A 19,279-nucleotide genomic window follows, 5' to 3' on the forward strand; every position below is an offset into this window, starting at 1 on the left:
CATAAATCATAGCAATGTTTTCTTAGGTCAGTCTCCCAAGGCAAAAGAAATAAAAGCAAAAATAAACAAATGGGACCCAATCAATCTTATAAGCTTTTGCACAGCAAAGGAAACCATAAACAAAACAAAAAGACAACCTAAGGAATGGGAGAAAATATTTGCAAATGATGCGACCGACAAGGGCTTAATTTCCAAAATATACAAACAGCTCATACAGCTCATTATCAAAAAGGCAAACAACCCAATCAAAAAAATGGGCAGAAGATCTAAATGGACATTTCTCCAAAGAAGACATATAGATGGCCAACAGCCATATTGAAAGGATGCTCAACATTGTTAATTATTAGAGAAATGCAAATCAAAACTACAATGAGGTATCACCTCACACCAGTCAGAATGGCCATCATCACAAAGTTTACAAATAATAAATGTTGGAGAGGGTGTGGAGAAAAGGGAACGCTCCTACACTGTTGGTGGGAACGTAAATTGGTACAGCTACTATGGAGAACAGTATGAGTTTCCTTAAAACCTAAAAGTAGAGTTACCATATGATCCAGCAATCCCACTCATGGGCATATATCTGGAAGAGACAAAAACTCTAATTTGAAAACATACATGCACCCCAATGTTCACTGCAGCACTATTTACAATAGTCAAGACATGGAAGCAACCTAAATGTCCATCAACAGATGAATGGAGGGACTTCCCTGGTGGTCCAGTGGTTAAGAATCCACCTTCCAATGCAGGGTATGCAGGTTCGACCCCTGGACAGGGGACTAAGATCCCACATGCTGCAGGGTAACTAAGCCCGTGCATCACTGAGCCCACATGCCACAACTAGAGAGCCTGTGTGCTGCAACTATAGAGGCCACGTACTCTGGAACCCGTGCGCCACAACTAGAGAGAAGCCCACGCGCCCCAGCGAAGAGCCTGTGCACCACAACAAAAGATCCCACATGCCGCAACTGACATGACACAGCCAAAAATAAATAAATATTAAAAAAAACCCCAGATGAATGGATAAAGAAGATGACATAAAGATGTGTACACACACACACACACACACACACACACACACACACACACACAGAGAAAATGGAATATTACTCAGCCATAAAACTGAAATAATGCCATTTGCAGCAACATGGATGAATGTAGGGATTATCATACTAAGTGAAATAGGTCAGACAGAGAAAGGCAAATATCATATGATATCACTTATATGTGGAACCTAAAAAAATGGTACAAATGAACTTATTTACAAAACAAAAAACAGACTCATAGACATAGAAAACAAACCTATGGTTACCAAAGGGGAAAGGGGGGAGGGATAAATTGGGAATTTGGGATTAACAGATACAAATTACTACAAATAAAATAAGGACCTACTGTATAGCATAGGGAACTATATTCAATATCTTATAATAACCTATAATGGAAAAGAATCTGAAAAAGAATATATATATATATATATACACACACACATATGTATATATAGGTATGTAATGTAACTGAGTCACTTTCCTGTACAACAGAAATTATCACAACACTGTAAATCAATTATACTTCAATTAAAAAAGTAAATTAAGGGCTTCCCTGGTGGCGCAGTGGTTGAGAGTCCGCCTGCCGATGCAGGGGACACGGGTTTGTGCCCCGGTCCGGGGAGATCCCACGTGCCGCGGAGCGGCTGCGCCCGTGAGCCATGGCCGCTGAGCCTGCGCATCCGGAGCCTGTGCTCCGCTGCGGGAGAGGCCACAACAGTGAGAGGCCCGCATACCGCAAAATAACTAAATAAATAAATTTAAAAAAGGTTTTGCTAAATCTAACCTTTTTCTAATTTCTAACAGATTTAAAAGTTGTAGACCTTATTCATTGTTCTCCACAGCAGGGGTTCCAATCCTTCTCTCATGCCTGGAAGTATTCAAAGCTCTTCTTTACACTAAGCTCTTGGCCCATTTCCTCCCTCCTCCTCCACTGAAAAGGGCAAGGTTCATCTCCACTACCTCCACCAGCACCCCCCCCCCTTTGCCGCCCCCAAAGTTTATTTAGCACTTACTGTGTGCCTTACACTGTACTCAGTGTTAGGATTAATGACATTAATGCCATCCTTTCCTACTCATAAGAATTGAGATTTGGTATGGAGACATGCTAACACAAGAAGATAAGGAAGACAGCTAAGTGCTAGATGTCAAGGCAGCGAGGAGAACGGAGGGTGATGAACGGTGACTAGATCTATGAAGCCAATAAAGAGCCCAGGAATGCCTTTAAGGTCTGATGTGATTTCTCCATCTTCTGGATTCCACAGCACTTTGAGTGAACCTCCCCTGCCCTCCGCTACTCCTCACTCATCTCCCCTACCTCTGGCCCCACCCATGGCATTGAGAGCATCTGTCTTGTATTCTACTCACTGGTGTGCCTGTTTTAACCAAGCACTCCCTCCCCCACCGACACGTGATGAACACCTCAAGAGCAGGGATCTCTGTTTTACCCTTCTTATTCTGAGCAGCATCTTCTATGAGGCCTTCACACAGCTGGGTCTGATCGAGGACAAATCAGCATGTGGTGTGTCACTGAATGACTCTGATTATGGAGACATCTATTCAAGACCTGTCCCACTTCCTAACTGTCAAGCGAAAAAAATCTCAGAATGGAAAGACATCAGCACATTTTACTAATAGTCACAGATGCTGGAGAGAGATGTACGAACTCTGGCTTTAGATTCTGAATCAAGGAATGAATATTACATGGATTTACAAGCCCAGCTTAGGGAGTGCTGGGACACTTTTGGATTCTGCATGCCCAGTCTTCTTCACTATCTCTACATCTGCTTTACAACTCTTTTCAGAAGTCCTTACATGTAGTTCTCTAAATTAAATGTAGAGAATACACGGAGTATTAAAAATATGAGTCTACTATTTGGTTTCATTTTCCATCTTTAAGTAGGGACTATGTTTTTGAAGGATACAGGTTTCTTATATACATTGTTAAACTCAAGTAGTTTTACTGAGCACAAACAAAAACTGGAGTAGGGAACAATTCTATTCTGTTTTCATCTGTTTACCCATTAGAGCCAGTCCACTAATTTAATATTATATTATTCTAGTTCTAATTAACACTTTTATTTAAAAATAATAATAGAATTGTAAGTACCTGAAGGACTTCAAGTATCTAATCCAGTTGTAAGTCACAACTCATTAACAGACCATGTAGTCAATTTCATGTGTTGAGATTGCATTTAAAAAAATGAAAATAACGATCAGAATGGATAGTAAGGAAATGTTCTCAGGAAATTTTTTTCAGCTATGTTGGTGGTTGAGTGTGCACTGGGTAAGTGGTGTACAATGTGTTAGGCAGAATTCTAAGATGGTCCCCAAGATGCCTCACCCCTGTAATGTACACACGTGTGTGATCCCCAGGCCTGTGAATATGATGGACATTACTCCCATGATTAGGTTTTATTGACTTTGAAACAGGAAGATCATCTGGGTGGCCCTGACCTAATTACATAAGCCGTTTAAAGCAGAGAGCTTTCTTGGCTAGCCCAAGGAGAGGAAGTTAGAGATTCATAAGAGAAGGATTTGACATGCAGTTACTGGCTTGAAGATGGAAGAGGCCACATGGCAAGGGAAGAGAGTAGCCTCTGAAAGCTAAGAGTGAGCCCCAGTTGACAGCCAACCAGGAAACGGGGACATCAGACCTACCACTTCAAGGAACTGAATTCTGCCAACAAAAGGAATGAACTTGGAAGCATACATTTCCCGAGCTGAACCAACCTCCAGACAACAACTCAGCCCAGCTAACACCTTGATTTTAGCCTTGTAGATACCCCGAGCAGAAAATATAGTCATGTTTTGTGGGTTTCTGACCTACACAGCTGTGAGCTGATAAATGGGTGTCGTTTTAAACAGCTAAGTTTGTGGTAATTTGTTTCACAGCAATAGAAGACACATACAGTACTTCATATGGTCAACTGTATAATAAAAAGCGAGCAAGAAAAAATACTCAGAAAGACTGATTTGGTCTAAATCTATCACTGTCCAGATGAGAAGGTTAAGGTCAAGTGATGGTAAGTAACTGTGCAAGATTATACAGTTGGTAACAAGAGCAGCACAGAACAAACTCCTTCTTTAGCCACAGTCCTGATATAGTGGCTACTCTCCTTTTAATTTAGCTGAAGATTCATATATCTCATGCCAATAGAGAACAGCTTTTCCTCTGCTTATATCAAAACAATGAAATTTTATTATACTTCTTATAAGATGGATTGTTTTCCTATAAAAAGTAATGAGTTTATGCCATGCCATTTTTTTTTTTGCTGCTATAATGGTTTTAACATGTTTCTGTTATTAGGAATAATTAAGGACCTAAATCTATTGTCTATACAAGGAGGCAATCTTTTCTATTTCCTAGACTTCTCTCAGCAGGAAGTAGATCCTATACATAAATGCATGAGGGATAAAATCTGTGAGATCAAAAGAAATTTCTAGAGAAGCTACTGCAGCCACTCATTAGCCACTAAGAGACATTTAAATAAGTCCAAAATTTTCTAGTTCTTTTTTTTAATTTAAAAATTCTTCAATTCCTAGAATGATTACTTAAATATAGTACTGCACTTCATTGCTAAATTTAAATGTAGTAGCAACTTGGCCACAAGAGGGCTCCCAGGTTTTTCCAGTTGTGTGGGCTATAAATTGAGACATTTGAAAGGGCATGTTGGCTGGTGGATGGGTTAGTTGGCATGGTTTCCTTAAGTGAAATTTTCTGGGGATTGCAGTAAAAATATCACTCCAAGAAACTCCTCGGGCTCACCTCTCTAGACGGGGATGGTATCCTTCCGAGTGACATAAAAGGCAGACTCTAAAATGTCACAAGAAGGCTAATTTCGTTCACAGAGTTGGCTATCTCTGGCTCACAGTGTTTTCTTTAATTTCTTTAAGGTTCTATCCCTCATCTAAAAAAATAGAGAGTATAATACTTACAAGAGTTGTGAGGATCAACTGAGAAAGAAGAAAGGAGCTTAATGTGTGCCTAGTATTTGGAATTACCAATAAATGGCAGTTATAATTGTTGTTGTCTTTATTACCAATACATTTACTAAGGGATACTGAAATAGGCTTGTTTTGTGAAATGATCTTTCAATATAGGTGATTACGTGGTTGCTAATATTTCAGCCTTGAAAATGTCTCCAGGTCTATTTTCACATATAGACATGCCACTGACATTGCTTATGAATCAAACTGTTGCAAATCCAAAAATAAACATTCACTAGCTGTAGGACTATTTAAAATGACTGATAGTTCATCTTTCTGCAATCCAAACTCACCATTTAGAATTCTATTTTTCAGGCTTAGTTGTTTATTTACATTGGCCAAGCTGGGGGTCAATGTTTTACCCTCATTTTCTCATCTTCAAGGAATATTGAGTTTATAAGATAAACTTTATTTTCTGAAGGCAAAATACTGCCTTCTTATCCAGTTAATAAATCAGAAAAGCAGTAGATGGTAGTGGACATGTTGAAGGGTGGGAGGAGAGGACATTGGAAAATGGAGAGAGAAGCAGTTATGTAAACGTCACGGGCTTTTCTAGTTGATTGATTTTTAGAACTCTGCTATCATAAGCTTTAAAAATGGAAATATGTACCTGTCTACACTCTCTTATATCAATTCTCATTATAGCTGACCACTGACATCCTCAAAGACACCATGCTTGCTGTCTATTAAAAAATAAGACTTTAACATCTTCATGTGGAAAAAAAGGAAACCTGAGAGTAGATACAGGAAGAAGATATAAAATGGTAGGAAGGGAAAGCATGGTTTTAGGAGCCAAATCCTGAAATACTACTAGACATACATGGAGGCACCTCTTCAAGTGTGAAGGAAGTAATTTAACCCAAAGACACAGGAGAATGACTGAACAAAGTCACACAGAAAATTGGTATGGGAATCAGAACTAGAAATCTGATCTGATTACATTTCTAGATAGAGACACTAAAATACCTGAGAAAAAATTCCAAACATCCCATAATGGGGTGGTGGGGTGCTGGATACCAAGAAAAGCATGACCCCTTTGATGTAACTTTAGTAAAGCCATTAAGCCAACAGTGTCTACTATTAAGGATTTTGGTGATGGCCAAATCTCTCCAAATGAAATAATAAGCAACACTGAAGCATCCATCTTCTTCCTGGTAGATTCATCTCCCCTACACATCACCTCTACCATACATACGTTTGCAACTTGTGTCTCAATTAGACCTAAAACACTGAAAATTGTTATTGTGAGTTAAAAATCAAGGCCAAAGACATGATGAACAAATATTAGTACATAAAAGTTGGTAATTCGACTTATTTGAATTGATTACCTCTAACGCTCCAATTAAGTGTTAACGTTCAAAATTACAGGATATTATTCTACCTGGGAAAAAGGCGGTATAATGTCTGCAAGACCCTATCCACAGCCTACTACCCTGTCATACATTGGGATCTGGACGTGATTCAATCTCTCCAATGTGAAGTAATGTGCAAGGTAAAAACGGACCTACAACATAATCTGTCCTTCCTCAGAACGTAATAATTTTCTATTTTCTTAGTGGCTTTGTTAGTTACAGGCTGACATCAACCACTGTCTCAACAACCTGACAGAACAGGGTCAGCCACTTGAAAGCCTGGAGGGAGAATGAAAAGAGCAAAAACCGAAAACCGAAAACCAAAAACAAAAACGGCGCCCGGCTAAAGACTGGCAAAAATGAAAATAGTAGCACATAAGCTTAAAACTTGGAAAACCATATATATGTAATTTACTTCTCTTAGGCAGGATATAGAAGGTCCTCAGGCCTACTCTCTTACTTAACTTTGCTGAAGGTGTGCAGTGTTTTTCCAACTCCATGTTCAGACTGTATGAGATGTCCACCATAAACCATCAGAAAGATATACAGTCGGCCCTCTGTATCTGCAGGTTCCACATCCACGTATTCAACCAACCAAGGATTGAAGGCATTTGGGGGGGAATATCCAAAAAAGCAAAACTTGAATTTGCTGCACATCCAGTACTATTTACATAGCATTTACATTACATTCGGTATTATAAGTAATCTAGAGATGATTTAAAGTATATGGGAGGATGTGTGTAGGTTATATGCAAATACTATGCCATTTTATATAAGGGGCTTGAGCATCCTCGGATTTTGGTGTCCCTGAAGGGTCCTGGAACCAGTGGATACTGAGGGAGGACTGTACACGTTATATAAACAAGGGGCATTTAACCACAGCCCCACACATTCACTGTGCTGTTTGGATAGACCCCATCTATTCACTTGCATAAATCGTGGTGCTCACCAATGGTGTAGAACCTCTTCAGCTCACTCCTTCGGGAAGGATGCTTCTGGGAATTTGCTGCGTTGTTCTGCTCTTCTTCAATGATGGACGTCTTGGGTGTGGTGGGTTTACTGGCTTGTGGCATTTGCTTTCCTGCACCAGCCAAAGGGTTGAACCCTGGAGCAGTAATATCCACCGACTGGGACTTTTTCTTCAACCTACAGGTAAAGAATACCGCATGCTGTAATTACTGACTCTAGAGAAAGACACACTTTCTTCATATTTGTCTCCACCATAATTTCTTTCAACAACTGAGTTATACTTGGCCTTGAAAGAGAACAAGGTATGTTCAGAAATTACAGACCTTCCCTACAGTATTTTAAATTCTTCAAATATTCTTGAAACTAGTGGGAAAGAAAATCTTCTGTCTAATCATTCTGAAAGTTTTCATTGAAATATATTAAAATGTAAGGTGATAAAAAGACCTTTATTTTTTGAATAGCAAATAAAATGTAACTTCAGACAAAGACAATGCATTTGACTATTGCTTGTACTTTTGAAAGGAGTGTTTTTTAATGCTAATGTAAAACATTAGTTAGAAATAAATAATTGCAACCCAGAAAAGAATAATGAAATGCCTATCTGTATAACTAGAGGCTGCCAGTGCTTTTCTGTTTCATCGGTAACAGCATCTTAGCTGGAAAAATTATAGCGTTTATACTGTTTCTCCAGATACTCTCAATGACAATAAATGTATTGCTCACTCCTGCATTTTAGAGAGCTGACATCAGGCCTAACATGGAAAGCAAAAGGCCACGTAAGCACGAGAATATTTCTCTTGGTATAAAAATAATTGGTAAATGATATGAGTTAAATTCAAATACTTCAAGCAACACAACTTGATATTTGTAATGTAACTGAACCCTAAGCCCAGCTTACTCTAGGCCCTTGGTTCTTCTGGAGGCTAATGTTAAGTGTCATTTTTCAAGTCTTAATTCCCTACAGAAAGCTAGTTGGCAGTTTTCTTTATCAGTTATGGTAGTCACACCTGCAAATTTGGAATTTCCTGAAAGTTTCATTCACCTTCACACCTACAGGTTTTATTCAAGCTTTTCCAGTACATTAGCTTCCACTTTCTGCCCCACGGTCAGACCCTGCTCCTGCTTCTAGACTCGGCTTAGATGTGGTCTCCTCTGGGCAGCTTTCAATGACATAGACCTTGGTGGCCTGACACCATTCTGCATAGGAGGTTATTCATAATGAGCTCTCAATAAGCGTTTATTAAACTGAATTTACCAGAGCAAAAGCTTTGTTAAAGAAATAGAATATATCAATTAGCAGAAGATTCTTTAATGAAAGCAGTGTTTACTCAATTTTAGTCGTTGAATTATCACCTGTTCGATATCTGCCATATTCACATACCACCTATGTTACCTACTTAATATTCATGAAAATTGACTCACTTTATCCAAATTGCCAACAAATATATTAACAAGTGCTCAACAGCACTAGTCATGAGAAATACAAACTAAGACCACATTGCACTCATGAATGGATCTACCAAAAGGGCTAAAATGTCAAAGACATGGCGTGAAGTATGGTGATAAGCAGCGACTGGAATTCTGGGACACTGATGGTGGAGACCACTTTGGGCAAATGCCTGCTTAGCTGAAGGCATGCATCTTTTGGCTCACCAATTCTATTCTTAGAATCTATCCTACACAAATATAGGCCCGTTCACCAAAAGACCCAGTTGAGAGTATTCACAGAAGCACTATCTGTAACACACAAATATCAACAACAGCCCAAATGTCTTCCCAACAGTAGATATGCATAAGTGAGTTATGATGATACTTACATAGTGGAATTTTATACAGCAACGGAAATGAACAAACTACAACTACTTGCACCAACATGGATGGTTTTCATAAAAATAATGTTGAGAAAAGGAGACAGATACATAAAGGCACATGCTCTAGGATTCCATTTGTATAAAGTTCAGATAGAAGCAAAACAATCTACGATATTAAAAGTGTGGGTAGGATAACTGCTGGGGGAGTTATTACATTGATAGAGACATGAAGGGCTTTCTGGGATTCTGGTACTATTTTGTTTCCTAATCTGGGTTCTATGTATTTACTTTGTGAAAATCTAATGATCTATGGTTTTTGCATCTTTTCTGAGTATACCATATACTCCAATAAAAAGTCTCCATCTGAGGGCTTCCCTGGTGGCGCAGTGGTTGAGAGTCCGCCTGCCGAGGCAGGGGACGCGGGTTCGTGCCCCAGTCTGGGAAGATCCCACAGGCCGCGGAGCGGCTGGGCCCGTGAGCCACGGCCGCTGAGCCTGCGCGTCCAGAGCCTGTGCTCTGCAACGGGAGAGGCCACAACAGTGAGAGGCCCACGTACCGCAAAAAAAAAAAAAAAAAAAAAAGTCTCCATCTGAAACTGACTGAATTTTTAACTTATTCATTTACAATGAAGATTACACATAGTTACTGAATGGCCGCTTGCTACAAAAAGGTGACAGCAGAAAGAAATAGAATGAAAGTCTTGGCCTCTAGCCTCCCAAAGCTGGCCAGAGTAGAGTGAATCTAAAGAAGGATCCTTTCCTCGCTGGGGATGGCTATTCCCTATCCCCTATCCCCCTGCTTTTCATGAACTGAAAGGGACTATTCATTCATTCCTTGAATGGCTACTCTGCACCAGGCGCTCTACTGGGCACCACGGATACACAGTGAGCAAAAGAGGCAAAACACCTGCCATCATGGAATCCTCATTCTTACAGAGGGAGACAAGTAATAAGCAAAGAAAGAAACCAATAGATAACAAATCAGGTGGCAAAAAGTACTGTGGATTAAAATAAAGCAGAGTAAAAGGGATAGCGGACAGAGGTGTACATTTATACTATTATATAAAGGAGAGCCAAGGTAGTGCTCTCACGCCATCAGACTTTTGAGGAGAGACCTGAAAGAAGGAGCCACGAGCATATTTGACGAGCAGCATTTCAGCAAATGGGGAACCAGTTTTTTTGTGTGTTAGAGGAACAAAGTGGCTGGAACAGAAAAAGGGAGGGGAAGAGAAACAGGAGATGAAGTCAACAAGATGGTGCTGGGGAGCAGGGGAAAGAGGACTGATTATACAGAGCTTCAAGGTCATTCAAGAATGAGGCCCGGAGAGGATGTGAGCGAAGGAGAAATGGCACGATGACTGTATTTTAAAAGAATCACTTTGGTTGCTTTGTTGAAATTAGGTTGAAGGCTGTATTTCCAACTTAAGCAAACTGCACGCAATGTCCTTCAAGGAATCACCACCAAAAATCACCTACAACATACAAATCAACATACAACCAAGTATGTCGTAATGTTCAACATACTTAAGGAAACAAGGGTTTACTTTGTACAGGGTTATGTATTTATTAGTGCCTTGGTCTTCCAATAACATCATTCTTGTCTTAGTCTGGAGTTTGTAGACTGGAACTAAAAGTTATGGTAGTACTATATGCAGCTTAAGAAGGCATTAAGATTAATAAGAAGTTAAGAAATAAGCTGGGGGCCACCAAAGCAGCAACGTTAATTTGTCCCAATGTGGCTTTCCGAAAACTGCACTTAGACACAAAGACTTACACTATACTAAAAACATTACACTGAACCCTACAAACTCTAAGAAATCACCAATATTTGACCATTTTCACTTACAAAAAGGTTAATTTTTCTAGAGTTCATCCTATAAACTGTATTTCAAAATTAAATTTGAGTTTCAGTATAAAGCAAGTTTTCTGGGGGGAGGGGGTGCAGAGGAGTAGGGATTGAAAGGAAAAGTGCTAAATTTTCCTGAAAGAAATTCAACTGCTCTCTAGTTCTCAACAAAGATTATTTTCAAAATGTAAATGTGACAGATTTTATTTCCAATTCACATAGCAGATTATTTCATCACCAGAAATTGTTTATATCTTATGTTGGTCTGTTTCAGAATTGATCAGAGTTGCTAAATTTATGTGTCCCACGGGAGGATATCAACAATGGATCTTATGTTTGATAAAGAGCTAGATACTATAATTAATGAAGTTCTCCAACACTTCAAACACCTAAGTGTCCCACAACTCCTTTTATAGCCTCTTTGGAATGAGCAAAGGACAAAGGCAAGCAGCCAATAGCCTTCCTGTATTTCCCCTCTTCTTTCTGCCCTTCCCCAGCAGACACTCTTCCCAATCAAGACTTGAAAGGTATCATGTTTTCGTGTTGTTGCTGGAGTCGGGAATACTGCTAGTAGCTTTGAGGGCTTGCTTAAGAAAAGACTTCCATTTGCACGATCTTAGAAAGCAGAACTGTGTGGGTAATTGAATTACTCCTTTAAAGATTCTAAAGATGACTACTGTGGTTGACAAGGAAACCTGCTAAATGCTACCTTCGATTTCCAAATTTCATGAAAGGGGAAGTCTTTTTACATTTTTTAACAATGTTCTTAATTCAATGTGTTAAACAAATGTAAATATAGCATAATGGCCTATGTAGTTGTGCATGAGATAAAATACCCATTGATGATAAATGAAGCACTACAAATAGAGACAAAAATAATCCCTTAATAGGCACCGAAAGGACCTTTGTTTAGTGTGCTTTGCATTTCCAAAGACATGAATAGAAGGAGCCATCCCTCTTGGCATGGCTCTGATAGGCAGACAGTCCCGGTGTTTCATAATCTTTGCCTTTTCTTGTTCCTCTGTTCTTGAACAAAAAAGAATTCTTCCTACTCCTCCAAACATATATCCCACTACCTCCTTTCTGCATGGGAACAATGTTGGACACTTCTCTGAGACTCAGTTTCCTCATCTATAAAATGGGGATAAAACATACCCAGGAAGGTTCTGAGAACTAAGTCAACATCCTATGGGAAAGTACCTAGCATAGCACCTGCACAGGATGCAGTTCCAATCTCTTTATGATGATGTAAGGGGATATAGTTTTGTTCAAACTTCTATGAATGCTGAGGAAATTATATCAGTTTCTTAGGATCCTTCCCTGCTGCACAACTTTAAACATTGAGCCTATAGGGATTACATTACATTTTGTAGGGGGCTTCACCTTTTCTGGAGTGTGGATTTTGGTGAAGGAGTGGAAGATAACAAGAGGAGACACGCTAAATGGGAGTCCGTTGGGTGATGTGTAATATGATATTCTTCCTGTGAGAGCCCTCAAATCTTTTGGAAAACAACTGAATCCACTGGATAGTTCACTTGAGTTATACATATTTTTAATCTGTGTGGAGTTGACCTAAATTAGCAAACTTGTAAGCAGAGGTAGAGACCAGGGAATTAGGAGGAAGTAAGGACAAGACCAAGAAAGCAAGCGTGAGGAGGGTTTTTGCCTCTCCTACTCTGCAAAAATAGGGTTCATGCCGATTTTAACCAGTTCTCCAAGGAGCAGGAGAAGCCCTGTAGACAGATGATAAAATGCGAGGTCACAGGAGCTAGAGAAAGAAAAAGGAATGGCAGAAAACTTCCAATTCCAACCAATTTAAACGGAATTAATCTCAGTCATCAGCTAAATTTTATTCTTGCCTAACTTATTTCGACTTTACCAGAAACGTAAGAAATCTTCCACTCATTTTCAAAATCACGGAGTAGAATACATGAATCTTCTGGCTTAAAGGATTTAATGGACATCTGGAGCCCAGAACTTGTGCCGACAGTGAGTGAATGTGGCTTTAAGCTGCTCACCACACAGGACTTCTCCGCAAGATGTGGGTCAACCCTCTATTTCAACGGCTTTCACCATGGAGAAGCTTTTTCTAAGCATCTTCACATTTAGATGTTTATTACTCTGGTTTATTACCTGTCATACTCTTTTGGTCTTACCTTCCCTTTCCCTCTCACACTGTGGGGATTTTCACCTTCCCACTATCTCCACCCTTCAATCATCTTCCCTCCAAGTCATAGCTAAGCAATGCTTTTCATCTTTCTTTGCCTGTCATGCTCTGCATCTTTTAACACTTTTGTTAACTTGTTTGAATACTGCATAATAGAACTCTACCTTAAGCCTAAACTAAACCCTGGTATGACTTAAATACATAAGAAAAAAAAATTCATTTAACCTGAGTTCTTAACTGGAATTACTTCTCCCATCAAGTGAATTTAAATCGTACATTTATTATAATTAATTGGTTATGTTCCTGAGCTCTGTAGCTATCTGGGGAAAAAAAGTGAACCTTCTATTAATCATTTACTATATAGTATTAGGATGCCCATAGCAATAATAGCAACAGTTGGGAAAATCTACTACAGTTTAAGGGGAATATTCCCTAGGGCATAGGAAAAGTTTGGTTGGGAGGCTAAAAATTAGGGAAGCTGGAATCCAACCAGGACATTTTGACCAAAAAGCCATACTTTAGAATTAGGAGACAGAGATAAATTTCAGCTCTGACACTCATCAGTCATGTGACTGTGGACAAGAACTTGGACTGTCTGGGTCTCTACTTTCTTACCCACAATGGTGGCATTCAGGCTATCTACCTACTTGACCCAAGAGAGCTACTGTGAACAGAAAATGCGTTAATTTCAATGAAAGTACTTGGTAAAATTCCACAGAACTCTGCAGTACCAGTAGCAGCTATACAAATTCCCTCTTTGCCCCATTTATTTGTTGTATACTTACACAAATGTACATGTACACATACATACATGGATGCATGTGAATGGCTATGCCCCGAAGACTCAATGCTTACAGTCCTTTCCAGTAATTTCCAACCAGAAGACCATCTGTGATTTGCACAACTCATTACTGTTAGCAAAGCTGTCTCCTTGCTTCCTAAAAGAGCTAATGTAAGGATATTTTTTAAAGTAGTAAAGCTGCTGAGAATGTAGATTTTCGAAGTTGGATACTGTGCGCTGCAAAAATGTCAAGTCACTCAAAAAGAGCTTTTGAGAGTGAATGCCTAAAGAATTTTCACACTGCAAAATTAAGGGCTTTTGTTACCCCTGCTGTAAAGTTTGACTAAAAATCAGCAGCTAAAAACAAACCACAAAACCATCAAAAAACAAGTATATTCAGAAGTCCAAGGAGAAGAAATGACAGATTGGAAACCTATGCATTAAAACAAGAAAACAATCCCTTGGGGTATGGGGTATGCCAATTACAGCCTGCTCTATAATTGCTGTGGCCAATCTATTCTTTGTGCTCCTAAACACAAGGCTTAAGACAGAAAATATCATTAACATGGGATCAGGAATTACACAGTCTTCTTTTAAAATTCCAAACCAATGCAAAAAGTTTCAACAGAATTATCATTTGGGAGTACAAACTGGTATTGGAACAGTTAATGGGACACCCAAACTAGAGACCTTGTTATAATAAGATGTTTCTAGCCCTGTATTCATTCTAAGAGATTTATACTTTCCTATCTTGGAGATTCAGAGCACAGAAAATTCAAGAATTGAGCCACAGGTGCAATGATATGTAGAAATGGTTTGCTAGAAATTCTTTTGTTAAATGCAATTGAATTCAACTCTGTGAAGAGCAAGCAAGGCCAGTGTACATAATATCAATCATATAGAAGCATACATGAATTCATTACTATCATACCTAATTTTGTAACAAAACTACTAGAAATTAAATCCAAAACTGATCTGCCTCTACAGAGTTCAATAAATCCTAATGTAAAAGGTTAGCCTTTCTTATTGACCTTTCATGAAAAAGACATCCAAGTCCTTGAAGTTTGCCAGCTGGTTTATTTATATCCCCATGCTTATGCCAGCCCAGAGAAAAGAGGTTGGAGAGAAGCATTTTTCATCAGGAATACTCACCACCAGATCAACTGAATTCCTGCATTCACAGAAATTCAGTCTGTTCACCATTTCATTCCTAGGACTTAGCATATTTCTTGGCATATAGAAGGCACATCATGAATAGTTAAATGAATGAGTAGTTTCATCATGGGAGAAAGCCACGAGAGATAACACAAAAATGCAAGCAAGTTCATGTATAAAATCCATGAAAACAAACTAAGAGAATAAGTAACTTTGGACGTTTGGGAGCAGATATAATAATCAATTTAGTACATTCACGTAATACAGCCTCTTTCCCATCCGATCATGGTAATGTTTTGAAGCTTAGACAAAGGAAATTATTCCACCTCCATTATCAGTAGTATGATAAAGCTGAACAGTATTTCACTTCTTTTTTCACTAAATTCAGCTTTGTAATTTCTAAAAATACACTCTGTAGTCTTGATAAATTGACATCCCCATGCAAAAAATTTCAGTGGTGGCATGAAGAAGTGAAAAGAGCAAGGACTCTGGAATCAAAAACTGGGGTTCAAGTTCAGGATCTACTGTTTTAAAGTAATCTAATATTAAATAATGTTATTGATTTGAAAGTTCTACTTTATATTTTTGATCACTCATTAAGAATTTTGCCTATTATCTTTCTACTATCAAGTTTCCAAAAATTAAGTCAATAGTAGTAAAGTTTTATGTTTCCCCTTCCATGTACTTTCCAATTATATCATTATATTGTAAGCATTCACTTTGAAATTACACAGGTTTCCAATTTATTTCAGTTTTTGCCTTGGAACTTCAAAGCCTTTCGACTGGAAAATCCTGAAAGTAGAAACACATTATGCAAATCCAAAGATTAGGGCTTGAAGGATTTGGAAGTCAAATTCTTGTGAATGTTCCACAGTCTTCTGTAATAACTCACAGAGATGGAATTTAATTTTATTACCTTTGATGAAATGAGTTGTAACAGCTATTGCCACATCGATTGCATTCTGTTTATTCATCTTAGGGAGAAGGAAATCAGAATAAAGAAGACTATTTTAAGACTTTAGGCTTCTATCCAACATTGCTGATTAAAGGAATCTATGTTTAACAGGGCCTATTACAAACTATCTGTATAAAGCATATGGACTAGCTGATTAAAATGTAGTTTTGCTTACGCACAACATAAGGCAACTCCAAACTTAATCAAGATAGCTTCTGCAGGTAATAATACTCTGGGCCAAAGCGCAATGGTTTATAGTTAAAACGCCAATGTAGCACAAAAATCTCCCGTCTTAATTTCCCCAAATGAATACATGAGACACAGGAAAAGAAGTTCAAAAATATAGGTCTCTTATTACATATTAATTCAGGAGCTTGATGGAAAACATCACTTCATTTAATCCATTGTTTCTTTACCTCTTTAAACCAACCCATCCTATTGTCATCCTAAATATTTTCAAATGAAAATGATGCCTTGTTGTTTTTAAGTGTAAGATTGCATTATTGAGGGTATTCCTGATGGAAAAGGATTTTTTTTAAACTGTCCTATGTAGACTCTAAGTAGCTACCCTAGAATAGGGCAACCATGTGCCCTCTCCCAGTTTGAAGATCACTGGGGAACCTGTTATAGTTTTCTTCCGTTCAGATAATAGTGGTTTAACACATGAGGTCTACGAAGTGTGCCCCCAATACAGCAAAGTTGAATTTTAGACTTTCTTCAGATAAACATACTATAAAATGTTTAAAATTACATTAAAGAAGTCACTGTCTTCTTCCCAGTGGCAACTCTATAAACCTACATTTCTTTCCCTATTATTTAAAACATTTTTCCTATTACAGAAAAGGGTATGGTCCTCCTCTTGTTAAAGCTAATCTCTCCATGTGTTCTCTGAATCCAACAGCATCCTCTCTCTATACCTGAGGTTTTAATGTACTAACTACTCTCTTCCCTCTGTAAATCCTGAACCAACTGAGAAATAAAGACAGGAGTCAAGGACTCCGTTACAAGCTGCCAGCTTGGAGAAGCAGTGTACTGGTGAGGCTGCTCCATGCTCAGAGAACATCACAAAGATGCTGTGGGCATCACATCCCAAAGACAGAAGGCAGAGGAGGTGGGGCCAGACCTCTGCAGTCCCTTTCACAGTTTGATAAGTTGCTCTCCTTCCTTTGGAGAGGCACAGATACAGAGAGCCAAAGGTCTCTTCTAAATCCTTCACAAAGGAAGGAAGTTTCTATTTTACACACACAGGAAGGGATGCCGGCAAGGCAGACGATGCTCCTCCTACATCACTTTCTCAACTTTACTCCTAGGTTATCTGCTTCCAACCTGGTCATGAATCTCCCCCTCTTTGCTAAACCATTCCCACCAGCATTCCACCAAGTGCTAAAATCTCTCATCCCTTCAAGAAGCTGTTTTCTTCCTAAGGCTAACATCCCATTTCTTGAGTTCCCTTCTCTGTTTCACAGCACTCGGCTTCATCTCTTCATCACTGCACAACCCTCTCCAATACCACTCTCGCAAAACAACTCATTTAGGTTTTCAATCATTTCACACAAAGTTACTTTTTTTGGTTTTCATCTCTTTTTTAGTCTTTGAGTCACAGGATGTGTTTGTAGAGGTGGATGGCACAAAGGGTAAGACTCTGGAGTTAGAAGCCTGCGTCCAAACTTTGGGCAAATTGCTTCATCTCTCTACAGTTTACTCATTTGTAAAATGAGTTTAATAACTCTACTTACCTTGAAGGGTTATTAAAAGGATAACATAACATCATCCATACAAATATTCAGCATGATATGCACTGGTACATATAAGTCCTCAACTTTTTTTTTAATGGCCCCTCTATGTTGAAACATCCTATCTTAGAGCCCCTGACACACAATACTTCTAATATTCCTTTTTTATCCACTATTCCTTAAAGAGTTCCTTTTTTTCCCTTTCAACCCTAAATTCTGGAATATCCAGGGGCCTAACAGAGCTGGGCCTCCCTTCTCTTTATGTTCACTATCTCCCTAGATGTTCTCATCCATTCCCTTGGGAAGAAATATTTATATGCTAAAAACTCCCACATTTATACCTCCAGCTCAAACTTTCCCCAGAACAGCAGACTTAAATATACAACTAGCTACTTGGCATTATCGATTACCTGTGGCACATCTTAAACTCACCATGTCCCTAAACAAATTCTTGATTCCTAAATTTGCCTCAACCTTCCTTCCTGTCTTCTCCATCTTTGCAAATGGCACCAACACCTACGGTTATTCAAGCCGGAAAACTCGGAAGTTATATTTGTTCCCTTCCTTTGCAACACTCTCCAATTCTAATTCATCAACACATTCTCTCCATTCTGCCTTCCCAAATTATACCTTCAGCCTCTCCACTTCTCTCCATCTCCACTCCCACCTCCCTAGTCACCAGCCCACTGGATTACTGCCACAGCCTCCATATTGGTCTCCCTGTTAGACTTTCCATTTTTCCTACCTATTCTTGCAGCAGCCGTAACAAGCATTTTAAGCCTAAAGGAGATAGGCTACTCTCTTGCTCCAAAGAACTGAACGCCTCCCCAGTGTGACCTGATGAATTTCTCAACTGCTTTCCATGGGCTGTAAGTCCCTGCATCTCTCCATCTCCTGCTTCATCCTGGGCTCTTCTTCTTGCTCATGTGCCAGTCCCCTTGGTGTCCTTCCATGTTCTCAAACACGTCAAGCTCTTGCCTTCCTCAGGGCCTTTGCACATGCTATTTCCTTTGACTCTTTGAGTTGCTGGTTGCTTCTCATTTTTTAACTCTCCTCAGAAACCCCATCCCCCATGATTCTAAGTAGGTTGTCTCCCATCTCCTACCTCCCAGCCCCACTCAAGCTGTGCTTTAGCGCTCTGCTCATCTGCTTCTCAGGGTATTTATCACCAAGTCTAATGATACATTTGTTCATGTTTACTTTTTTCTCTTCTGTCTCTCTCACTTTGCTGTTCACTCTGGTGGGCCTGGAAGCACATCTCCTTTATCCATCTACCAAGTGCCTTGCACAGTATGTGCGCACCAAAAATATTTACTACACGAATAAGTGAATCGATGAAGAAATAAGTAAATTATCCCTCTGCGTAAATTCCAGACATGTCTTCACTCAGAAGACTTACAGGGCATGAGGTTATGTTTATCCTCTCCCTCTTCTTTCATTTTTAGTTTGGACCAGTCACAATGTACAGGGCATGAGGTTAT

General features: G+C 39.1%; 1 protein-coding gene across 6 annotated transcripts in view; it reads right to left on the reverse strand.

Moving 5' to 3' along the window:
• OXR1 (oxidation resistance 1) overlaps positions 1-19,279 on the reverse strand; it is a 719,190-nt gene that overhangs the window by 231,432 nt on the left and 468,479 nt on the right. For all 6 annotated transcript variants that reach the window (XM_029222485.1, XM_029222484.1, XM_029222490.1 and 3 more), the window contains one exon: positions 7,332-7,528. In XM_029222485.1, the coding sequence (XP_029078318.1) occupies positions 7,332-7,528 (197 nt within the window). The remainder of the gene's footprint in view (positions 1-7,331; positions 7,529-19,279) is intronic.

This window comes from Monodon monoceros, unplaced genomic scaffold, assembly GCF_005190385.1.
Source record: "Monodon monoceros isolate NGI ecotype Baffin Bay Population unplaced genomic scaffold, NGI_Narwhal_1 Super_Scaffold_14, whole genome shotgun sequence".
Lineage (NCBI taxonomy): Eukaryota > Metazoa > Chordata > Mammalia > Artiodactyla > Monodontidae > Monodon > Monodon monoceros.